The sequence below is a fragment of the Ictidomys tridecemlineatus genome, chromosome 4 (genome assembly GCF_052094955.1).
Source record: "Ictidomys tridecemlineatus isolate mIctTri1 chromosome 4, mIctTri1.hap1, whole genome shotgun sequence".
In the NCBI taxonomy this organism is placed as follows: domain Eukaryota; kingdom Metazoa; phylum Chordata; class Mammalia; order Rodentia; family Sciuridae; genus Ictidomys; species Ictidomys tridecemlineatus.
Genome location: NC_135480.1, coordinates 146,232,641 through 146,257,734, shown reverse-complemented (window position 1 = coordinate 146,257,734; position 25,094 = coordinate 146,232,641). Strand labels below are relative to the sequence as shown.

At 31.3% G+C, this 25,094-nt stretch overlaps 1 protein-coding gene across 12 annotated transcripts in view; it reads left to right on the top strand.

Moving 5' to 3' along the window:
• Rfx3 (regulatory factor X3) overlaps positions 1-25,094 on the top strand; it is a 300,010-nt gene that overhangs the window by 161,292 nt on the left and 113,624 nt on the right. For all 12 annotated transcript variants that reach the window (XR_013438109.1, XR_013438110.1, XM_040285704.2 and 9 more), the window contains one exon: positions 16,053-16,150. Coding sequence is in view for 10 of the 12 variants with exons in the window: in XM_040285704.2 (XP_040141638.1) it covers positions 16,053-16,150 (98 nt within the window). In the remaining 2 variants the exon portion in view is untranslated. The remainder of the gene's footprint in view (positions 1-16,052; positions 16,151-25,094) is intronic.

Here is a 25,094-nt window from a genome sequence, read left to right as displayed (position 1 = left end):
AATCTCTGATTATGGATATAGCATAAACATAAAAATAATATTTATATGATTTGGCTAGCTGCTTTTACTTAATAAGACCTGACACAAAGACTTACTTGCCCTTAAATAGGAGATTATTAAATGTTAGAGGTGGTAAAGACTGAGACTTTTTATTGACATATAAGAATGATTTCACAAAGAATTAAAAATGGATTAAGTTCTTAGTATGACTCATTGTTATTTAATGCCTTGCCTTTGTACTAATCTCATATTTTGGGAAACACTGATAATTGTGGTAAGAAATCTAGGATTGGAGTTAAGAGATTTGAAGTCTCTTGTCATATGTTACTTACCATACCATATCTTTGGGTTATCTTGTTTGTACTTATATCATCATTTATATAATGGGGATAAAAATGCCTACCAGCTTAACTTCACTTTAGGATTTTTGGAAAGATCAAGTGAAAAAACCTTACATATCACTATTGATAGTAGTATTAGTATTAATTTAATAATATGTGACTAAGAAGATCTGCTATTTATGTCTGCTATATAGTGCTTTGGCTTCCAAAACATACTTTTAATAATTCATTCTCTTAATTCCCAAATACTCTATCCAGAAAAGAACCCATATCTCTCTTCTGTAAATAGCCATCATTTCAGTAGATACTGGGAGCAAGTATAGAATTTGTGTCTGTGTACTCTCATCAAGAATTACATTTAAAGTGAGTATTCTAATTGTTTAGATTTTAAAAACTTTTACAAAGAGTTAGACCTTCTGACATACTGTTTACATTGATTGGTATTTTATGTGTTTGTAGTTTTATTCATTACTAGAAAGACTAGAGAAGCCTTGTGTTCCGAAGGCCTTTCCTAATATTGCAGTAAGGCTGATGATGTATTTAGCTCCTTTGCTCTCTCTGGTCACCAGAGAATTTCATAGTATATTTCCCCCAGAAATGATTACTTAGTGTATTAGATTCTTGGTATTGGTCAGCTTGGCTTGGCCCCCAGGGAAATAACATTAAGACATTGTTTAATCATGATGAAATGTTATTCACTTTACAAGAAGTAATTGTTATTGTGTTCATTTTTACTCAGAAAAACAAGTTTGAATATTTTGTGTAATATTCATTGTGTTTTGTCATTGAAATCATTGTAAATTAATATTTTCCTGAGTTACATTCCTGCTCCCCAAAACATTTCCTCTCTTGCTTTTAAAAACCTGCTTTACCTCTTTCAAGTGACTTCTGCTCTTTGATGAGAGTCAATTTGGGGGGAGATAGATGGTATTCAGTTAAGAGTGATTTATTGAGCTAATTCACTACCATATGATTTCCCTCTTTCCTAGGTGAACAGAAGTGCAAGGGAGCCAGTCAGGACCTTACCATTAAATGTTAGATTTCACATGATTCTACTTGAAGTCCAAGTGTAACAATAATACTACACTTATTAACATCTTCAAGTTACCTATAAGCAATCAGAATTTTAGTAAATAATTTCTATAAAACTTAAGATTCATGTTTAAGCATAGCCCTATTGAGGAACTTTGTGATGTTTGTTGGATTTGAATCTGCTAGACACATCATTTATTTAAAGTATGCTACATGAAAACTCTATCCAAAGATTTGAGGTTTTCTGAAAAACAGAAGAAGCTGTATAGTTTGTAAGTAATAAGGTCATCTTAAACAAGGCCAGTGAATGAATTTTTAATGTAATTAAACCAATTCCATTTTCTACATATGATGAATTCTGTCATTTAAATTAACAGTAATATGCTATTTTGTTACTGAGATTATATATATATATATTTATTTATTTTTAGCAGTGCTAGTTATTGAACCCTGAGCCTTGCACATGGTAAGGAAACACACTATCACTGAGCTACATCCCCATCCCCAATACACTAATTTTCAATCTTTTATATTTATCACATTTTTTGGTACAAAAGAGCTACTATTTCTATAAGATTAACAGTGATTTTGTAGTTAATAGCAAATATCTTAGGAAGAATTCTATAAATTAATATTAAAGATCCAGGGAAACTTCTTTTTCCTCAGTAAATACAGTGAAAATTTAAGTAACTTTTTTCTTTCAGCCTATCCTGTCACTTAACTTTTTGTTGTTGTTATTCACTGTGATCCTGTGGTCATAAAACATAAACATCTTTTACCTACAACTTTTTTGAACATTCATAATACTTGTAGGTTCTTTCTTGTCAAGATTTATTAAATAATCTGTGATGTATAAAATTTTAATTTTTACCAAAACTGAAAAAAATGTTTTTCAGTTTTTGATTTATGTTTTTATAACCCCCTGCTTCATGGGCAAATCAGTTTTCCCTGTGCTTTTTCTTTTCTTATATCTTCTCTTCTAGCATACCCACATTGTACTTTCTTGACTTCTTGATTTGTTGTTCCTACATCCCTTCAGTTCCTACAGTTTTACTGATTCGGAAATAGCGAGTTCTATTCAATCTCTTTTCTCACAAGGCAGCTTTTCTAATTAACTCTCCTGCTGCTATGGATTACTTTTCTTGCTGCTTTCCTTTTATTATTACCTGTTATGTGACTCCTTATTTTTTCCTGCTTCATTCATATTTGGTCAATTACATAGCAGCCTCCAATATAACTCCTAATATCCCATGTTTTAAATCTGCTAAGAGTTTTCTCATATCTTTTGTAGATCTAGTAAAGTGATCTTAATGCAGCATTTGATTTCTGAGAACTTAGGTTTGAGATGTTTGGTGCCAACTAAATGTGTGAGGAATGCTCTTGTGTAAGGAAGGATAATGAAGAGCTTGACATAATAATTTTTTACAATGATACTAGAATGGGTCTTAGCTGACTAATGAGCTTAACAATTATAAATTATTTCATTTACTAGTAAAAAGGATTTCTGTTTTGAAGTATGATTCATTATTTTTCTTGAAGCACATCCAAAATAACATATTGTATAAATTTGTCCTTAAAATGTACTAATTGATTCTGTGAGCTAGCACATTTTCCTGTGGTATGTAATTTGTTTTGGTATTCACTTCCTTTATAAATAATATAAATTATGAAAAATATACACAAAATAAGGAAATACATTTGTAATACTACATTTGAATAATAACTAGATGCTTTCATTTATTTAAATACTACAAGAGTGGTAAGTGTCTTATCTAATCTTTATGAATATAAAGAATATAAATTATGAATATAATTATATTATTGTATGTATTTATATTGGGGGGATATTTTTTTCCTTCAGTCGACAAAATAGATAACTTTCTGGTAGAGAATGTTATTACAATTAGATCTCATTATTGCCAACATTCTGATGTACCAGGTAACCTTTTAAAAACTAGCCCAAGGTCATTTTTAACTTGATATGTTCAGTGCACTTTCATTCATTGAATAGTTAATAACAGAGATTGTTCATTATTTCTGCTAATTACACCTTTATCTATCTTTATGCAGTTCAAATTTTGTATACTTCACTATTTATTAAAATTAAAAATACTAAAAATATTTGTTTATTTGCTTTTCATTTTAGAAAAGGAAATGAAATTAAGAGATAATTAATTTTATATAGAATTTATTTCATCATGTTCTTCTTCTGTAATGGCCTGGATAGTGCAAGCAGCAAATGTCAGTTTATGATTTCACAAAGAGGATGGGAAATAAAGTTATTGAAACTGGTAATGAAATGATTTCTGGATGTTAGTTTCCCTTCTCTTTTAGAGATGCTTACCCTGAGTAGTTCTTTGCACTAAGGTAATTGTAATTACAATAGGAAATAAGGTTGTAATACATAACAATTTAGCAAATATTTGAACAGAAATTAATGTTTAACATAAAAAGAATATCAAATAATATTTGAGCAATTTTAATCACACTTATTTTAGAAAGAGAAAATAGCATGCAATTTTATAATTTTACCTGCAGTTTTTAATGTTACATTAAACTTGATCACATCAGGTTACTTTGGAATATAAGAATTTCTTGTTAATTTCATTATTTTTTAAAAAAATATGTATTTGTTCACATTTATAGGATATTACAAATTTTACATATATTCATTGGGCATTTCCTTTGTTAAGTACAGGGCATTATTTAATTATTAAGTAATCATTATATACTTATAATTTTTTTTCACAGTATGCTAACATATAAAAAATGTAGTTGTTGTTTGTGTGGAATAGTGATGGGTTGGGATTCTGCCATTTTATTTTTCCATCCTATGACCGGATCTGTAAGTCCGGATGGACTGACCCTGGGGACACAGCTTTTTCCTGGACCTCAATGATTTTAATTTGGGATAGAAGGGAGAATTTCTAGGACTTTCCATTCTACCTTTACTGAGAAAGGCAGAACTCCACTGCCAAACAAACAAATCAACAAAATTAGATGATAAGCCCTAAACAGAAAAATAAGATTTTTCAGGGATCTTCTAATTGGTGAAACTAGACGTGTGTGTGTGTGTGTGTGTGTGTGTGTGTGTGTGTGTGTGTGTATGTGTATGTATATATATATATATATCGACACATATATCTATACTATTAGAAGAATTTGAATATATACATTTTTTCTTCCTCCTATCTTTTTCTGTTCCTTTTTGCCCCCTTTTTTATTTCTTACTTCTTCCACTATCATTATGTTCTTAAAAGAAATACCTGCACAAACTACAAGTAGTTATGTCTAATTCCATTTCTCACTGTAATTGTATTGTTTCAAGGAACTTTTATCCACTTTCTTAATGGTTGATAGAAAAATTGTGCATACTTGGGAGATAGTAAAAAGTGTATTATCTTCAAAATATGCTGTAATTTATTATTTTTATTATTTAATTTGGTTTTCCATTTACTTTGTCATTTCCTTAACTTGTAGATAATGTGAAGAATTATGCCCTGTTTTAACATCCTACTGTAAAGTCTCCACAGAATCAAGTTACATCTTTATATGTTGCTGTCCTTGACGAATTAGCCTGTATTGATCCATTTTTTCCCAAGATTTTTGATATTTTCTGTTTCATTTCTATTTTAATTACAGAATCTCATCATCTTAAGATCCTTGATAAACATTTATTGTATATATGTATGACTGAAGCCAAGTGGGATACAAAGATGAAATTTCACAGACATAAAGATAAAATTGTTTTTGAAGTATTTGACAATAGTACTAATTATTAAAGATTTTTTTTATAATTATCATATAGGCCTATACTGTGTATGCTTTTTACTTAATTGCTTTGAATCCTCACAGAAAGCCTTTAGGATAGATTTGATATCTTTATTTTATACAAAGTAAGTGTGATTTAAAGAAATAAATTCATTGTCCCAATATACACACATCTAGTATCTCACAAGGACTTAAAACTAGTTATCCTACTTTCAAATTAACACGTCTTTCTACCTTGATCTACTGGCCTCCACAAAGGAAACCATATGAGAACCTAAATTAGTACTAAACCATGTGCTACCACTTGTTTTAATGAGTCCTAAGAGCAAAAACAAAGGAATATTCTCTCACAGGATAAAAGAAGTTATAGAAAAAATTTGTAGAAAAATGATAATTTCTTTAATATGATGCTGGGAATTGAATCTAGTGCCACATGCATGTCAAATAAGCACTCTACTGTTGAGCACATCCCTCACTCCAAGAAGATAAAATTTTGATCAGGCCTGGAAGGAAATAGTGGATTGGTTAGTGAGAGAATTTATGTGGAGAAAACAACATGAGCATAACACGAAAAGATAAAATTAATATGCAAAAGTTTAATGGGTGATTATATAGAATTGGGAGACTGTTGGAAAATAACTATCAAGTTTTAGTCATTATTAATGAGAAGATTTTTGTATCCTAGTCTGATTACTTTTTTTATTTTTATCTAAAGTACAATAAGGAAACACTAATTTAAACAGAAGAGTTGCATTTATGCAGAGAGAGTAGGTATTCTTAAATTCTAAAGATTTGTATTCTTCTATTAAATAGGATATTTGTACTTTTTCTCATAGATGCCCTGAGAGATTGAGGGAGTTTCCTTCTATGTTTAACTTACTGAGAGTGCATTTGTGTGTGTTTTGTTTTTTATTGATAATCATGAATAAATGTTGAATTTTGTCAAGTGCTTTCCCATCATTTATTGAAAAGGTTTTTTTAAATTTTTTATTGCAAATATTGTGAATTATATCCATGGTGTTTCTAATATTCTTGGGCTAAACCCCACTTTTAACTGTATTATTATATTAGATATATTTTGTTAAAGATTTTTTACTTTATGAAGGCAATTAATCTGCAGTCTTCTTTTCTTATGTTATCTTTCTAGTTTGGGTCTCAGGATTAGGCTTGCCTCATAAAAGTAGTTGGGAGATGTTTCCTTATTCTCTATTTTTGAAAAATTGTGTTAGATTGGCATTTTTTTTCTCTATCTGAAATGTTTGCAGAAACTCATCAGTGAAACCATTTGAGCCTAGAGTTTCATCTCTGGGAATAACTTTGTTTTTATATATTTGTGATTTAGGGTTGGGATTTTTTTTTTTTTGCAAATGTTGATAATTTGTTTCTTTTAAGTACTCTATCCATTTTGTGTAAATGATTTATTTAATTAATTGACATTTGTTGTCTACTTTATGTCTCTTAAAATGAATAATGATGCTTCCCCCTTTCATCCATAGAATTTGTAATATGTGTCATCTTTTTCTCTTTGATGAGTGTACCTGGTGTTTATCATTTCATTTACATTTTCTGTTTTTTTTTTAGATTTCTCTTTCACTGAGTTTTTTTATTATTTCTTTCTTCCTACTTATTTTAGATTCAATTTGTTATTCACTTTCTAGATTCTTAAAACTAGCTATACTCTGAAAATTTTCATATATTTTGAGAATCATTCAATTTAAAAGCTTTTCTAATTTCCCTTTTCCTTTTATGAATCATAGATTATATTAAATATTAATTTAAAAAATACATCTTATATTTTTCTGAAATCTTATTTTCTTTGATTTCAATTTTTGGGGGTTTCTGAGAGCATGTGCTATATTGTCTTAATCCTTTTAAATTAATTGGGATTTATTTTCAGCATTTGAGCTTTCATGATGTATGTTCGTGTGTTCTAGGAAGAATGTTTAATCTGTTGCATGGAGCATCATGTGAAAGTTGTTCAAGTTGAGTTGGTTAATAATTTCTACATCTTTTCTTTGTCTTTTGATACCTATCAATTGTAAGAATAGAATGCTGAATTTTTCTTATGATTGGTGTTTGAAAGATTCATATCTTTATATCCTTTTATTATTAACCTATTTCTGTGAATTTTAAATGTTTTGATAGGTAGAATTATAGTGGGAGCTCACATCTTGCCCATTCCAACAATCAGGATTTAAGTTTTGTACATTAAATATAATTATTCATAGAATTTTGCATTGGATCTTAGCATCTTATTGTTTTCTATTTAACCTGTCCATTCTCCTTTCATTTCCTTTCTTTCTTCCTTCATATAATTTCTCAAATATTGGCTCTATTTTTTTTTGTCTTCATTCAAGGATTAAGTATGTACATTTAATTTATCACAGTCTGTGTTTAACTAATATTATACCAGTTAATATATCAGAATATTGCAAAATGTATTTTTCCAATTTCTTTTTCTGTTTTTTTTTGTGTGTTGTTTTTGTCATACATACATTTCACGTCTACATGTGTCCTAAACCTCATTATATAATATTATTTTTGATTTACTTAGTCAGTTACCTTTTATACAAAAAATTTAAGTCCCTTTATAATTGTCTACAAATTAAGCATGTCTGATGGCCTTCATTTTTGTGAATAGGCCCAGTTTCCATCTGATATTATTTTTCTTCATCCTAAATAACTTTATCGTTATCTTTGTTAGATATTTGTTGGAAAAGCATTTCTAGGTCTAGAGAAAATGATTTCCCTTCATTTTTAAAGTTATTTCATTCGTTATAGAAATCTAGGTTGCCTTTTTTTCTCTCACTACTTTAAAGAAAAAAAATATATATTTAGTTGTCTTAGGCTTATGTTGTTTTTGACTGAGAAGTGTTCAGTCATTCTAATATTTCTTGTCCTGTCAATTAGGGATCTTTTTTTTCTGTCTGCTTTAATTTTTTCCTCTTTATTACTGATTTTCAGCGATTTATTTATAAGGCTAATTTCTTTTGTCTATACATTAGTGTACATTAAACTTCTTAGATCTTTGCAATTATAGTTTTAATTGAATTTGGAAGAAATTCTACCATTTTTTCCTCAAATATGTTTTCTATTACTTCTCTGTCTGGGACTCCTCCTATATGACAAGTTAGACTATTTGATATTATTCATTGATTCCCTGTTTTTTCTTTTTTGTCTTTGTTCTTCATGACAGATAATGTTTATTGTTGGGCTTTCCAGACAACTGGTCTTTTCTTCATTATAAAAATCTGCTCACTTCCAGTGAATTATTCATTTCGGATGTTATATTTTCCAGCTGAATAAATAGTACTTGTTTTTTTTATTTCATAGCTTCTTTCTTTATTTTCTCATCATTTTTATGTTTATATCTACTTATCATTAGCTATTCTTGAGGCTGCCTACTACTTTTTGTCATTTCTAGGTTTGTTGCTGATATGTATCATAATCTTGATTTCTTTTTCTTCTAGTGATATATCACATTTTTCTTGCTTCTTTATATGTCTGGTATTGTGATTATTAAGTGTCTAACTACTTTTTGTACAGTGTTCATTCAATTCCTTGTAATTTAGCTTGATCTTTTCAAGGCTTGTTTCTTGGCTTTGTTAGGATAGGCCTAAGGTAGTTTTTACTCCAGGGCTAGTTTAGTCCTATTACTAAGACTTGATTCTTCTAGCATGTGTATAGAATGCCCTATGTGTTCACTAAAGTCTTCACTATGGCTGGTTAGACCTTGAACTGTCTGCATCTACATATGTGTAACTTAGTATTTAACAATAGACTCAGGGGGATCTCTATGTATATTTATGTATCTATTTCTCACACTGCCTCAAATTGGAACTGCCTTAGACGTCCCCAGTTATAGGCTCTCTGTCTCCTCACCTCAGTGTGAAAAATGCTTCTAGGTGAGAAGCCAGGATCATTGCAGGATGTACTTTGTTTTCATTTTCATGGGTATTACAATCTTATGACACCTTTTGTTGAATGACTGAAAACATCATTTTACAGTTTGTCTTATGTGCATAGGGCATTTCCAGTAGTATTTACTCACTGTGGCCAGAAGTGGAAGTCCTGTGTATTGTTTTTAAATTTTTTTAATATTTATTTTTTTGTTGTTGTACACAATAATTTTTATTTATTTTTATGTGATGCTGAGGATCGAACCCAGGGATTTGCACATGCGAGGTGAGCACTCTACTGCTGAGCCATAACCCCAGCCCCTCTATACTGTTTTTTTTTTTAAACTTAGGTATATAATTAATAAATTCATTTTTAAAACATAATCTAAAAACAATATAAACATGGAGAATAAGAGTCATTACCTTCTTTTCTTGTCACTAAGAGTAACCACTTTGAGAAGTTTGGGGTGTATCCTAATCTCCTTTGAGTAACTTTGTGTATACATACACGTGTGTAGATAAAAACACATGTAAACACACTTGACTTACACTTGTGTGTGTAAATATATTTACTTTTATATATAACCACAAATTCAATCATTAAAAGTATTGTTCTGCAGCATACTTTTTTACTTGGGAATATATCTTAAAGATTTTGCTATTAAAATACAGTCTTTTAAAAAACATCAACCATGTATTCTCCAGAATGGTTTTATAGTAATTTATTAAATGATTCTACTTTTCCTGGTCATTAAGATTTTTCTTTTGACATTTTATTCTTATAAACTATATTTTTAAAAATAATATTGTACAGCAACTCTTCAGATGGTAAATTTTCCTGTAGAAGAAATTCACTCATATATCAAATATCATGCTATTTCATAAATTTTCTTTCAAAATTGACCATATTTATAATTATTCTGTACTATACATAAGCCTGTTTTCATAAGAAATTGTCCATTGTTGATATAATCCCTTTGGTAATTTTTATGGTTCTAGAGTAAAAGGTAACTTTCCTTTTTAAATTATAGTTTTATTAGTTCTTTATAATTATACATAATAGTGGAGTTTATTGTGACATACTCATACATGCACATATTTCTTTTAATTTGAAGATCTGAGCCTTTCTAAAATCTACATTTATTGTTCATCTGTAATTTAAATTTTGTGACCTGTTTAATAATATACTCCATTTTCTACTGTTTTAGTTCTTTTCTTATTGATTTATAAGACTATTTATATACAGGATATGATATTAAATATAGTGTATTTATTCAGGTGTGCTTCAAGATTTTAAACTCTGTTTATGTTGCTATTTACCCCACAAATGTTTTTCTTTTTTTGTTATTTCAAATATGGCTGGCCCTCAACTATTTTTTGGAAGATTTCTCTTAAGATGATAAGTATTTACACAGTTTTTTAAATGCTATCCATTTTTATACTTGTTCTTTCAAATAGAATATTTACATGTACGTGTATATACACATTTAAAAAATATTTTTAGTTCATAAAACACAGATTTGTCTAGAGCAGTTTTAGTATTAAAGCAAAATTGAGAGAATACAGAGATTTTCCATATACCCCTTACTCCCACACGCACACAGCCTCTCCCATCAATATCTCTCACCAGTATGGTACATTTGTTAAAATTGGTGAACCTACTTTGCCATATCATTATCACCCACAATCCATAATTTACATTAGAGTTCAGTCTTGGTATTGCATATTCTATGATTTTGAACAAATGAATAATGAAACATGTCTACCATAATAGAAACATCCACGGTAGTTTCATTGCCCTAAAAATCCTGTGTGTTCTCCTATTAATTCCTACCTTCTCTTAACTCCTGGAAACCACTGATCTTTTGTGTCGCTGATTTTATTTTTTTGCCTTTTTCAGAATATTATGTAGTTGGAATCATATTGTTTGTAGCCTTTGCAGATTGGCCCCTGTCATTTATTATATGCACCCATGTCATTTCATGACTTGGAAACTCATTTCTTTTTAGTGCTGAATGATATTCCACTTTCTGAATGCTCTACAGTTTATTTATCCATTCAACTACTGAAGATAAACTTAGTAGCTAGCCTGTTTTGGTGATTATAAATAAAGCTACTATAACATGTGCCTTTTGTGTGTGTGTGTGTGTGTGTATGTGTGTGTGTGTGGACATAAGTTTTCAACTCCTTTTGTAAATATAAGGGAGCATGATTACAGGATTATATTAGTAAGTTTGGTTTTGTTAGAAACTTTCAATATACTTTCCAAAGTGTGTATTATTTTACATTCCCACCAGCAATGAAAATTGTTGTTTTTCCATATCCTTATCAGCATCTGCCATTGTCCTGATGTATTTTGGCTATTCTAATTTGATATTCTGGATTTTGATATCTCACTGTTGTTTTGTTTTTCTGATCACATATGATATAGAGCATGTTTTCACATGTTTGTTTGGCATCTGTACATTTTCTTTGGTGTTTTTTCTTATTTTGGTGCTTTTGATAACAAAGTTGTTTATTTTCTTATTGTTGAGTTTTAAGAATTCTTAATATATTTTGGATGCCAGTCCTAATCAGGTATATTTTTTGCAAATATTTTATTCTGTTCTGTGGCTTACCTCTTTGTTCTCTTCGTAGTATCTTTCACATAGCAGAAGTTTTGAAATTTAATGAAATTCAGTTTATCAATTCTTTGTTTTATGGGTCACTCCTTTGGTATTATATCTGAAATATCACCCAACTCAATGCCATATAGATTTTCTATAAACACTTTTATATAACTATTAATATTTTTCTTAAAAAATGTTTTTATTAGGACATTGCAGTTATGCATGCTAGTGGGGTTCATTTTTGTATATTCATAAATGTATGTAGCAAAATTTGTTCATTTCAATCCTCAGTACTTCCCTTTCCCTCCCCTTCCACCTTCCTCTCCTTATATTCTTCATTTATTCTATTGGTTTTCCTTCTGTTTTTTTATTGTTTTTTAATTGGTGAATTAGAGTTATACATAGTAGAGTTCCTTATGATATATTCGTATATGCATATAGCATTGTTTAATCAATTGCATTCCACATTTTCTCCCATTTCCCATCTCTCCTCCTTCCCCTTTGATCTCCTTTTTCTAGTCCACTGTTCTTCCTTCTAATTACCCAATCAATAAATGGGCAAATATACTAAAAATACATTTCTTAAAAGAAGAAATACAATTGACCAAGAAATATATGAAAAATGTTCAACTTCCTTAGCAATCAGGGGAATGTGCATCAAAACTACACTGAAATTTTATCTCAGTACAATTAGAATGGGAAATCATCAAGAATGAAAATAACAATAACTGCAAGGATGTGGGATAAAACGTACACTCATGAGTGTTGGTGGTACTGCAAATTATACTTTGGAAGCAGTATGGAGATTCCTCAAAAGACTAGGAATGGAACTGCTATGTGACCCAGCTATCCTACTCTGTCATTTATCTAAAAGAACTTAAATCAGCGTGCTACAGTGATATAAGAATACTAATGTTCATATTGTGCAATTCACAATAGCCAAGTTATGGAGCCAGTCTAAGTGCTTGTCAACAGATGAATGGATAAAGAAAATGTGGTGTATAGACACAGTGGAGCTTTACTCAACCATAAAAAAGAATGAAATTATGTCATTTGCTGCTGAATGGATGGAACTAGAGAACAATATGCTGACTGAAATAAGCCAGACTTAGAAAATCAAGGGTCAGTTTTTTTTCTCATATGCAGAATATAGAAACAGGAACTATTAGTAATTTTCTTGTGAAATTCCACATGTACATTTGTTTTTAGTTTTGCTTAGTGTGTATATAAATGCATATATATAATATATACACATATATATATATGTCTTCATACAAACAATTTTAAAATTTTTCATGAATATATTTTTTATTACTTATGAATTTTGTAGCCAGGCAAATTAACAACTAGGTGGGTAAAAGAAATGCATTAATATATTGTTTTATGGCACAATATACTATCATGTAATGATCTCCAGGTTTATTCTTGTAATTAAGGAAAAAGCAAGGTTCACAATCATGTGTATAGTATGCTACTTTTTGTGATACGATAAGGTGTATGCATACATATGTATGTGTGTATGTGAGCATGTGTACATGTGTGTAGATGTATCCATAAATAGGTACTTATGCATAAACTCATACATATTTGCTTATTTTCCAAAAGGACATAAAGGAAAAGAAAAGCAATGAAAAGGATAAACCACAAATTAATTAAAATGGTTACCTGTAGGGAGAAGGAGTAAGTATGATAGACTTAGGATTGGAAGTAAGATTGTTTACCCAAATATGATCCTGTTTTATAATTTTTATTTTGAAAACATGTAACTACTTCCCATAATGATAAATAGGATTAAAACTAAATACAGGAAATCCTAAAAATAAAAAGAAAGCTAAACAAATAAATTTAACTGTATAGCAAGTTGTTGACTTAGTTCCAAACATTCTAAAGCTTAGGGATATACCATGTCTCACCTTTTCATTACTGAGACAAAATACCTGAGAAAAACAAATTAAAGAAAGAAAGACTTATTTTGGTTCATGGTTTCAGAAGTTTCAGGTTATTACTGGCTGGCTTCTAGGCAAAAACATTTAGTGGAGTAAAACTGTTCATCTCATGGCAGCTGGGAAGGTAGGAAGTTGGGAGGGAGGGAAGGAAGGAGAGAGAAAAGGGGTGGAGGGAGACAGACAGATGTAGGGAAGAAGGGGCCAGAACAAAATATGTTCTTCTAGGAAATGCCCCCAGTGACCCACTTCCTCAACTAGATCCTACCTCTTACAGTTTCCACTACCTCCCAGTAATGCCATCAGATTATGAATACCTCAATGGATTAATCAACTGATGAGGTCAGATCCCTCATGATAGAATTATTTCTTAGGAGTTCCACTTCTGAACTTTGCTGCACTAGGGATCAATCCTTCAATACATGAAACTTTAGTGGACTTTTCAGATAGAAGCCATAACATTATTATATAACCCTTGAATCACACGTTAAGGGGGAAAAAGAGAACAAAGTTACAGTATTTGGTATTTTAGTAATATTTGTATTTTTATTTTAAAGCTATGTCAGATTTCATAGTAAAGTAAATAAGTGGTCATGTTAAAATCTCCATGAAGCAAAATTTTTAGCATAAAGCAAATATGTGCACATATTATGTCACAGTCTGTTAAATTTATATATACATGTAATTAAACTGAAAAAAATCAGTAGAATGTGATATATATTTTTTCTTTTCTAAAAATATTTGCATCTCCTAGTTCAGTCCAGTGAAAAGAGGTAGAAATATGCAAAGCATCCTTGTGGTCACCATTCATAGGTCCAGTCTTTAAATACAGTTTTCCACTAAGATATGCCAGTCTTTTTGAAGAAATATATGACTCTAGTTCTGGGGTAAAATATATAAAACAGAAGGCTGGGATATCATTTCATAACAGAAAGCAGCAGTGTTAAGAAAGATATTGTGGTCATTTCTTAGGGACCAGTTTGAAGAGGCTATCATTGACCAGAGATGGGAGAATTTTAACAAGAAAAACAGACTTGTTAGGGATGAAAACATAAAATATGGTCAAAAGCTGCAAATCATAAGGGCAAAAACAAAACAATATAAACAAAATACTGCATTAGTCACCTTTGAAGGGCTGGAAGATTTCATCATTGTTATAAAATAAAAATAGTAGGATATTGCTTTGTCTTATTCCTGCAAGAGCCTTATTTCAAAATAAGTAACTAATGAGAGAAATTTCTTGTTTGAAAAAGTCTGTAGTAAATGAAAAAAGAATAGCTGAATTGGACTACCACAAGTTTAAAATTTTTATTAATTGTAATACCTTGGGGATTAATGTCTTCAGGTAAAACATGATAGGGAGCCTTATTATACACCAATCCAGCTAACAAAACACAACCCCATCAATCAAACTTAAGGACAGAAAGACATCCAGTTATATGCCAACTGATATGATACAATAGGAAGTGTACTTTTTTTAAAAATGGAACTGTTCAACACTATAGACTTTAACTGCCAGTTTATATGATATATAGGAAATGCAAGGAACATACGAAATGGCACTTTAGGACTGCTATTAGCTAAATCTGGAATGCCATAAACTTAGGTAGATGATACATTTTCTATAAGTGGTAATAGGCAGGAAATAAAAAGAATGAAAAATTGTTAGATCCAAAAATAGAAACAAAATATCAACCAAATGCAATATGTATACCTAGTTTGGATTCTGAATTGAAGAAATCAACACTGCAGAGTCATTGAAATAATTAGGGAAATTTGAAAAATGACTAAATTTTCGATAATATTAAGTGTTAATTTTTAATATGTGATGTTATGGACTAACAAGTTTGAATATTTACCAGTGAAATCATGTATTATTTGGCATTGCTTTTAAATAATCCTCTGAGGGTTTAAAAGGAGAAGACTGTTGATGGTGGTGGGTATTTACCTTAGAATATGAGTATATTGGATTTACTGAAGTATTTTTCAAATGTTTAAGTGCTTAAAATTTCTGTGATTACTTGTTTTTAATTAAAAACTAAGTTACTTTTATTTTCAAAACTAAAATGGAAGGCATTTCATGAATAAATCATCAACATAGGAACTTTCAGAATTTTAAACCTGAAAGCCTGTGAAAGTGTGTATTCCATATATACCTGCAAGAAAATTTATTTAGCATTGATGCTCTATTTGATCTTGACCCAACACAGGCTTATCTTGAAGTTAGCATTCACAGGTTGATCTATACTCTAGAGAAACTATTGAGGTAAATCTAAAGCTATATATTCTCTCTTGTTTTTTGGTGTTCCCCCTACCCGCTACCTGAGTACTAGGGATCAAACCCAGGGCTTTGAGCATGCTGTACAAGTGCTCTACCACTGAGCTACATCCCTGGCCCTGCTGTGTGTTCTTTCTATCATGTCTGCTTCTCACCACATCCCAATATTTGTTTTGCAGGTACAGCAGGTACAGACTGTGCAGCAGGTACAACATGTCTATCCAGCTCAGGTGCAGTATGTGGAAGGAAGTGACACTGTCTATACCAATGGGGCAATGTAAGTTTGTATGTGGGCGTCTTTGTAATTTCCTCACTCAGAGAGAAATAGTTTACTTTCTAACACATCCCACTCTTTCCAAATTGTTTCCTTGTTTTCACAGTTATTTTTTTTTACTAGAACAAAGTTATTGAACTTAAACTGATGTTTAGAGCTTTCATCTGTCTATTAAGTATCTGTGTTAATTTTCTTCTCACTTAACCCTAGTAGAATATTTAATTATTGAATTTTTAGAAATTATTGAATTTTTTATGCCCTTTAATGGTTTTCCCTAGGTTGAGAAATACTTATACCTCTTGTTAATAATTTATATATTTTAATAATACTTTATGAAATCTATGATTTTTGTTTTATATATAAGTTGAGTTTCTGTGGGTATGTATTTACCTGTAAATTAGTATGAAACTATTAGAAGTTTTGTGAATCTTTGTACATTTACTAAGTTAGATATTCTATATAAAGGTGCCTGTTACTGAGTAAATTTTGTTTTCCTGTCTGTGTCTGCCCACTAACTTATCTCCTTTGCATTTACAATAATGCAAATTTGCAAATTCATTAGATTTTCCACTACTTTGGATTAAGAGTCAGAATGTTTCTATAAATAAAGGGGCTAAAAGTTATTAAAAGTCATCATGATGGTCTTCAACTTGAGTTTTGATTACAACTTTTGGCTTTCTGGATTTACCTGAAAATGAATTTAATCTTTCACTGACTTTTCTGCTCCCTTCCCTTCAGACTTGGTATATGCCAGGGTGATAACTCTGCTTTCTTTATTCTTACTGATCTACTCTTTCCTTGAGTGATTTCATTGATCTCCATGATGTTAACCTGTAAGCTCTATGCCTGACATGAAGAGGTCAATTGTGGTTGCATATTATTATAACTAAAAACATAGAATCTTCATATAGCTAGTATTAGTTTTATTATTGTGGACAATGTACTTAAATGTTCTAACCTTTCTATTATTCATTTCATGGAAGTGGGAAGATAGTTTTCTCTTATTGAGTTATTTTGAGAATTTGAAGAAATATATTTAATGTGCTTAACACAGAGCCTGGGTACAAAATAAATGGTATATAACAGAAACAAAGCATTTCTTTGACCTCTCTTTTGTTTCTTACTACTTTTGGTAACTGAGTAGTAGTGTTCAGAAAGCCACTACTCCTGTCTTCACCGTCTACCTGTCCCTAATATAGTCAACTTTGTGCATTTTCCCCAATACTCTGCTTTCATTTGTCCTTGTTTTTGGAGATTTTTTTTCTTCTGATGAAATAGTATTCTATTCATTCTTCGTTCTTTCCAGCCCCTCTTACCCCTGAGGTGTGATTTTTAGAGACTCCCACTTCTCCCACTTTTGTGGCATGGACCTTCACTCTCCTCTGCAATAAGCTTATCATTCCATTATAAAGGACAATACTGTATGGTGATTTGACCTCCAGCATTACACTGTGATGATTGTTTTTTTATGTTTCATGTACCAGGAAGAACTCTCTCTGAATTGGAACTTTTTATTTTGTTATTCAATTTACATTTACTTAGGTAGTTGAAGCTTAAGAAAAAGTTGATAAATTTCTGTATCTCTGGTGAAATCAGTAACTCTTGGCATATATTAGACACACTGAATATTCTTACCTATAGGTGATGTAGGTCTAGGGCCTTTTGGAGTATGGGTTTAGAATGTCTATTATAACCCCAAACTACTGTTAATGTTCATACCAAATAAAAGAAATGCCTGCCAATTGTAATTTTATCAGAGGAAATAAATGGCTTTCTGAACACTACTAGAGGCCACTCCTTTGTCAATTGCCATTTTTCCTTGTTTATGACATATAGTAATGATTATAGGGAAATCTGAGAATAGAAGTTTATAGATTTCACTTCTGTATGGTAGAAGGTGGCAAGGGAAAAGGGCACTATCTGTCACAGTCTTTCTTCGTTTTGTACTAGTCCAAAGCAGGGTGGAAAGATTAACTCTACCACTCATGAAAGCATGACTTTGTGCTTTCCCTTTTTATATGCAAAATGGAGATAATTAGCTTTTGAAAAGTGTTTTATGTACCATCTGAGAAATAGTAAGCACTCAATAGACATTAATTACTGCTGTTCAGTTTTGTATTTTAGTTATTTGTTTACATTTTCTGTTCTCCTTGTGATTATAAATTCTGAATATTGTCTTGTGCTTTTTAAACCTACCCTACCACTGACCTTAGAATTCTCCATATGATAGGTAAATGTGAGTTGAATGAATTTATTCATTCACAAAACATTAGAAAAACAGCATCTCTAAACTTGGTACTTTAAAATTATAGGAACCATTTAAGCACAGAAATGATTCAAAGTAAATATCTAGTGCCAGCATGTATTTTCTATGGTCCACTAGTTTGGTTGGTTAGATCATGACTAATGAGGGTCTAGGTCATGAGTTCATTTGTCCCAAAGTCCAATTAGCTTTGATCTGGTCTTTGTGGGCCCACATTGCAAACTCAGCTGCAGCAATTATGTCACAAATCTGTACTCTTACTCAAGAAGGAGAAGATGCATCTTTTTCAATCTTTTAGTACTATGAATTATAAATTTTGAATAGAGGTGCAGTAGAATTACTTTATACTTAATAAGGAAATATCATTGTGCTGGCATTAGTTATATTCAAAATTTTAGTGACTAGAAGACTATGAATATTTTTTTCTCAAAAAACATGACCAAACACAATTTCTTCTTTTTTTTTCCATTTCTTTTTTTTTTTAAATTTGTATTGTTGGTTGTTCAAAACATTACATAGTTCTTGACATATCATATTTCACACTTTGATTCAAGTGGGTTATGAACTCCCATTTTTACCCCGTATACAGATTGCAGAATCACATCGGTTACACATCCACTGATTTACATATTGCCATAACAATTTCTTCTTTTTTTCAGATTAAACTGTTCCAATTTTCTGTAATTTCGTAGTGCTGCCATTTGACTACAAAATTTTTATCTCTAATGCTCGTTTTAGACTCTTTGTAATCCTTTTTTTATTTGATGCACTTCTATGTATATTAGTAAAGAATAGTGCCATGTTCTTCTATTCTATACCATTGAATTTATAGACAGCTAGTATTTAAACCCTGACTGGGATCACAGAGTCCCATTTCTATGTGATAATAAACACTGTTTGCTAATGATACTCCCATAAGATAGAGACTCTGATCTTTATCATGAACTTTCAAGCATCCAGTATACAACCTGTTCATGCTTAGTCAGTACTGGTTCACTGATGCTCTTGTCACCAGCATTCTCACATTGTGTAGCCATAATGCATGGGGTCTCTCTCAAGAGGTGATGACAGCCCTCATGGATATGTGTCATTGCTTGTGAGAATATGTAGTCATTATAATTTGATGATACTACAGTGTTTACCTGGTTCTCACAGTGAATATTGACAATTGCTTCCAGTGTAACAGGCTTAACAGTATGAGTTCAAGTGAGCATATATTTCAATTGAACAATTCAGACTGCTTCACAGTGCTAGGTGTTAGAGTTGCATAGCTTTTTACTCAAGGAAGAAGGTTACTTAATTCCCTTTTGCTCCTGTTTATTTTATCCTTTGTTTATTTCCGTGCAATAGTTTTTCCCAGGAGATTTTTTCCAAAGTCTAAATTATGATCATCTGCATTTCTACAAATAATTATCATCTATAATCTCTTATTGCGTACAAAGAATGTTATGGTTAAACCTGCCAAGGAATATCACACACATAGAGTCTATTTCAATTAAAATCTCATAGTGTAGTTAAGAAATCAGTTTTAAATAAAATAATTTTTCTTCTTTCCCCCATGCCATTTATTGACTCATACTTCCCCTACTCATTCCTACATTGTGCTAGTCAAAGTGAAAATAATGATATCATGCAGTATCGTGGCCAAATTAAGAAATCTTTATTTCATAAGAATTTTTCTGTATTAGCCACTCTCTGAAGCTTGTCTACTATTTAGAGATGATCAATGTAAATTATAAAACTTATTACAACAGATACTTTACATTTACAATGTAAAGTATCTGTTGTAATAAGGATTGGCCAGCCTTCTCACAGTCTTCCCTTGAGATTATAGATTTGTCATCAATTCTAGTACAAAATTTCCCAAACCATGATCACAGAATTTTAGTCCCATAAAAGAGTCTGTGGTTAGAGAAGCAGTGCCACACTGAGGCTACCTTCCTCTTGAGGACCCTCAATTCCTGTTAGACTTTAAAAAGCTCTGAGAAGTCCTATAGAAAAGAAACCCAGTATTCGAAAATATGAACTTTTTATCTGAATAGTATCTATAATATCCCTCATGCCATGGGAGATGGTACACTAATTATTGACATTGGTAGCTTATTCAGAATCTGTAAGTATTGTGAACTGGACTCTAATTTTATAGAGTCATCTTTTGAAAATCATGTAGTTAGCACATTTTCAGAAGATATCCTGCCTCTTCAAGCTCTTTTTACCCTCTTTAAGTAAAATAGTAAGTTTCAGTATTTGCAGAAGAAGTTGCACTATTTTATAATATTTCAAATGCTCTCTGTTTAGAAGAAGTGGTTGTATGGAATTTCTGCAGTTGAGATAGAGAGGATGCTTTCTTCACTTGTGCTTCTACTAATATACATTCTGATAGGTGTAAGAGAAGTGGATTGTGAATCCACTGCCATTTAGAATCCAGTAGGCATATGGCTGGTTACAAAGGAAGCCCTCTTGGAGACAGCACTGTCCTTCAGTAGAGAAGAGCATGTATTTAGGGAAAGACCTATTTTAATGATCACATAAATATTCCCATCACTCCAAAGATGGAAGACATTCAAATATCTTAGAATTGACATAGTTGTGGAAATCATTTATTCTAGTTCTTCCACTCTACAGATGAGTAAGCTGAACCCCAGAGAGGTGAAATATAAGAATTTGTCTTTTCTGACCTTCAAAACATGATCCTTTCCATCGATTGCAAATACTGGTCTTTTGATTCTTAGTTACTTTGGACTTAGTGGTACAAGGATTGGTCAGCTAAAAATACTTTTAGTAAATATTATATGTAATATAATATTATTTTATCTGATGTGGATAAATAATAATTAAACTTCTGAATTTTTAAGTGGCTAATTATAAAGACTAAAGGATCTGTTGTTATCAATCTCTTTTCATGTTTCTTTAAAAATCCCATTGTATATGTATATTTTTATAGCTAAATTAATTTTGTTAAAATAAAGTATTCTTTGGGTTAGGGATGTAGCTAAGTGGTAGATCACTTGCTTAGCCTGCACAAGATTCTGGGTTCCATCTCTAAAACCACAAAGTAAATAAATAAAATAAATTGTTCTTTGGATAGTCTTAAAATGTGTAGAAAAGTCCATATTTAATAATTTTCCAACATCAGATGTTTTAATTAAATAGCTTTTCAAGGGAATAATTATTTGACTGCCCTATCTGTGTGCCTTTTTATTATTATTCACTAATAGAACCAAATGTTGTTCAAATTTCTAAGGGAAATTTGCACTGTGAATTTTCACATTCAGTTGATTGACACCCAGAATAGTTCTGCATGATAAAACATGAAAGAATTTAGATACTTAAATTTTCACCTACTTTCTCTTCTTTTTATTGAGAAAGGAGCAGATTAAAGAGATCCTGATATGATTCTTTTATGTTTAGAATCGAAGTGTGATATTTATTTTCTTAAAATGGACTTCAGAAACTTGTATTAAAGTATCATTTCTCTCATGACTACTAGTGTAACCTCAGGCAAATAACATATTTTTCCCCAGATTTCTTAACCTGTAAAATTGGGAGTGATAGTTAATAGCATTATTTTATAACCAGGCCAGGTTTAGGAAAGGGAAGAAGTAATGAGGGGGTGGGAAGTGAGGTAATTTTTATTGTTTATAAAAGTATTCATTTTTGATACACTTATTTTTATGAAACTCCACATGAACCTAAGGCTTGATAAAAATCTCTGCTGGAACAATATTTGAAGCAAGATTAAAAGATTTTTGTTGGAAGTATGAATATCAAAAGGTTGGGAATCACAGTTTTATGTTGTAATCCTTAAAAAGAGACTAAATTCCCCCACTTTATAAAATCTAAGGCTGTCACAAGGATTAGCTTTCTAGCACCCAGCCTAAATAATTTTGACTCTGATAGAAGGTCCTAGATGCTTTCAGTGTTATTATGTACCTGATTTGGGTGTGGGCATGCCATCTGGTGGCCTGGACTCAGTACCCTTCTTGGCTTCAACAACATACAGGCATGCCTTAGCTGCTTCCATCTTAAAGTCTTTCGTGATTGATTGAATATTCTTTAGCTGCTTCCAAATTGATTTTCTTCTCTGGATTGCACAGAAACTGGTCTTATCAAGGTCGTGGATGGCTTTCAGTTGTTAAATCTAAAAGATGTTCTATACTAACTGTATTTGATCTCTAACAGTCAACCAGTCAATCAACCACACTGTGCTTGAATTAATGGTTTATTGTTTATTTCATTTTTGGCTTCTCTGACTCTTACATTCTTTTGTTTGTTTCCTACCTTATTGACTCCCTCTCAGTTCAAATATCTTTTATTTCTTGGCTAAGGTCCAGAATCATATTGGTATGGATGTTTCCCTATAATTCTCTAACCAAGACCACCTTTTAAAATTTTTCTTAACTGATCACAACTTGTCATTCTCTCAACTATTTTAATTTATCCATCATTTATCTTTCCCTCACCAGAATGTGTCATGTGTACAAGGAACATGTTTGTTTGCTTCCCATTCTCTAAAACATGGAACAGTGAACATCAGAGGTACTCAATTTATATTTGTTGAAATAATTGAAAAAAATAGCATGTAGTGACAGGCCTGAGAGGAGCAGGCTAATTGGTAGTTTTAAGTACAAAAGGTACAATTAATTAATCTGAATTGATATTCACAAAGCTTTATTTATTCATTTTTTTGTGTGTGGAATTTTCACCTTCTGTTTATTTCATTCTTTTTTTCAGGTGGAATGCTTTGAACTTAAACACACACACACATATAAATAAATGTATATAGTTGCTCATTTTTTCTTACAAATTTATATCAAGACTGTGGATTAAATCTTTTACAAGGTCACTTTTGCCAAAGTTGATTGCCACTCATTCACTTCTCTGATCTCTGTTCTCAGGGCAAGTGACCTATATATGTACTTATTACAACTATGCATGTAATATGCTTCAAAAGCCATTATAGCAATTGAAATTTTGTAATATTGTAGGCAGCTGCCACAGACTATAAAACATCCTTTATAACAATAGTTTGACTTTAAAAAAATTTAAATGGGCTAAAAGAGTTAATAGTTATGAAGAACGTTTCTTTTCTGTAACTTTTGTGAAATTTGGGCTTTACATTTTTAGTAGCCTTTAGTACAGAGATTCTCAAAGTGTTTCCACAGATAAACAACACTGACACTACCTAAGAAATTGTTAGAAATACAAACTTTCGGGGCCCAGTCTGCTTCTACTGAATGAGGAGCTTCAGGAGTGAAACCCAGCTATCGGTGTTTAAACAAGCCCAGCAGATGATTCTGATGAGAAACCCCTCTCTACCATATAGGAATAAAGAATTTAATGCAAAGTGTAAATGTGCAGATGTATTTGCATAAATATCATAGGATGATATGAGTTTGAAGCTATAATTCTAATAGTCTAAGTTTTCAACATATACAGTATTGAAAATATTACATATGAAGAATAAAACTTAATTAGTAAGTACATGAAGTTTTAATGAGTTTTAGCATTCATTCTTGAATTGCTCTCCAGTAGGCATGGCAACAGTATAATTAATGCTTTTATTTTTTTACTTAATGTTAGAGAAGGTAAAGTTAGCAGAAATAAATATGTCTGAATTTAAATGAAAGCAAGTGATTTATTAATGATATTACTAGTAATTACTACTTTATATTTAATCTATTTTTTAATTATTTGGTAGTAAGAAGTTAAATGTTAGTCACTTGAATTCTGAAAGCATTGTTTTCCTTTTTCTATTTTTTTAAAAATGGACATGTCACTTTTCTGGTGTGTCTTTTGCCTTCAGTTGACTTGGAGCAGTCAATTTAAGATCCCCTTTGAAACTACCTCATGAATGCAATATGATGTAGTTACTTCTATACATGGCTTTGATGGCCCATGTAAAAAGTTCATAATGGGAAATTGTTTAAGGCAGAGGTTTTGGTGCCAAGCAACAGAAACCATCTCTGATTTATTTGGAAAAAAAATAATTTATTGGAAGATATCTGTGGCTTTCAGGTTTTCCAGGAAGTCTAGAGAATCAGGCTAGAAAAAAGGCAGGCACAAGTGATATTAGGCAGCAACTAGACCACAGGCTAAACCCCACCACAGAGGACACCATGGCATGGATAACATGCCACTGCTGTTATCCCAAACACGCTGGCCATTGCCACCCCTGTTACTGGTCTTTTTTTTCTTAACTGCCATTGGAAATTGGGTGTGACTCTTACATCATACCATCATTCCTGTTGCTTTGTGCTGGTATTAGCCTCTGATTTAAGGCAAGTTCATCTGATTATTTGAACTTTAAGCTGATTTCCTCTGGTCTACTTGCAAAGAAGATTGGGAAGGCTGGAATCTGATAATCTGGGCTGTTATAGTTATATGTGGGATTTGTCTCCCCATCGACATTCACAAAGTAAGGAATTATAGAAGCATAGGGAGTGAGTTCATAGGGAGTGAGGTGTAATAAAAATTTACAGAAGTATCTGTTATAATGAATCAGTGAATGCACAGTGATTAAAAAAAAGGGACTAGAATTCTACGCAACAATGTAGGATATAGATCATTCTGACCATAAATTATAAAATTTTAAATTGTTCAATAGTATTTAAGGTATTAGCAGTTCCCTGGAATTAATGAATTTTCCTATGTGGGTAGTGACAATGTCAGCTTTATTTTATT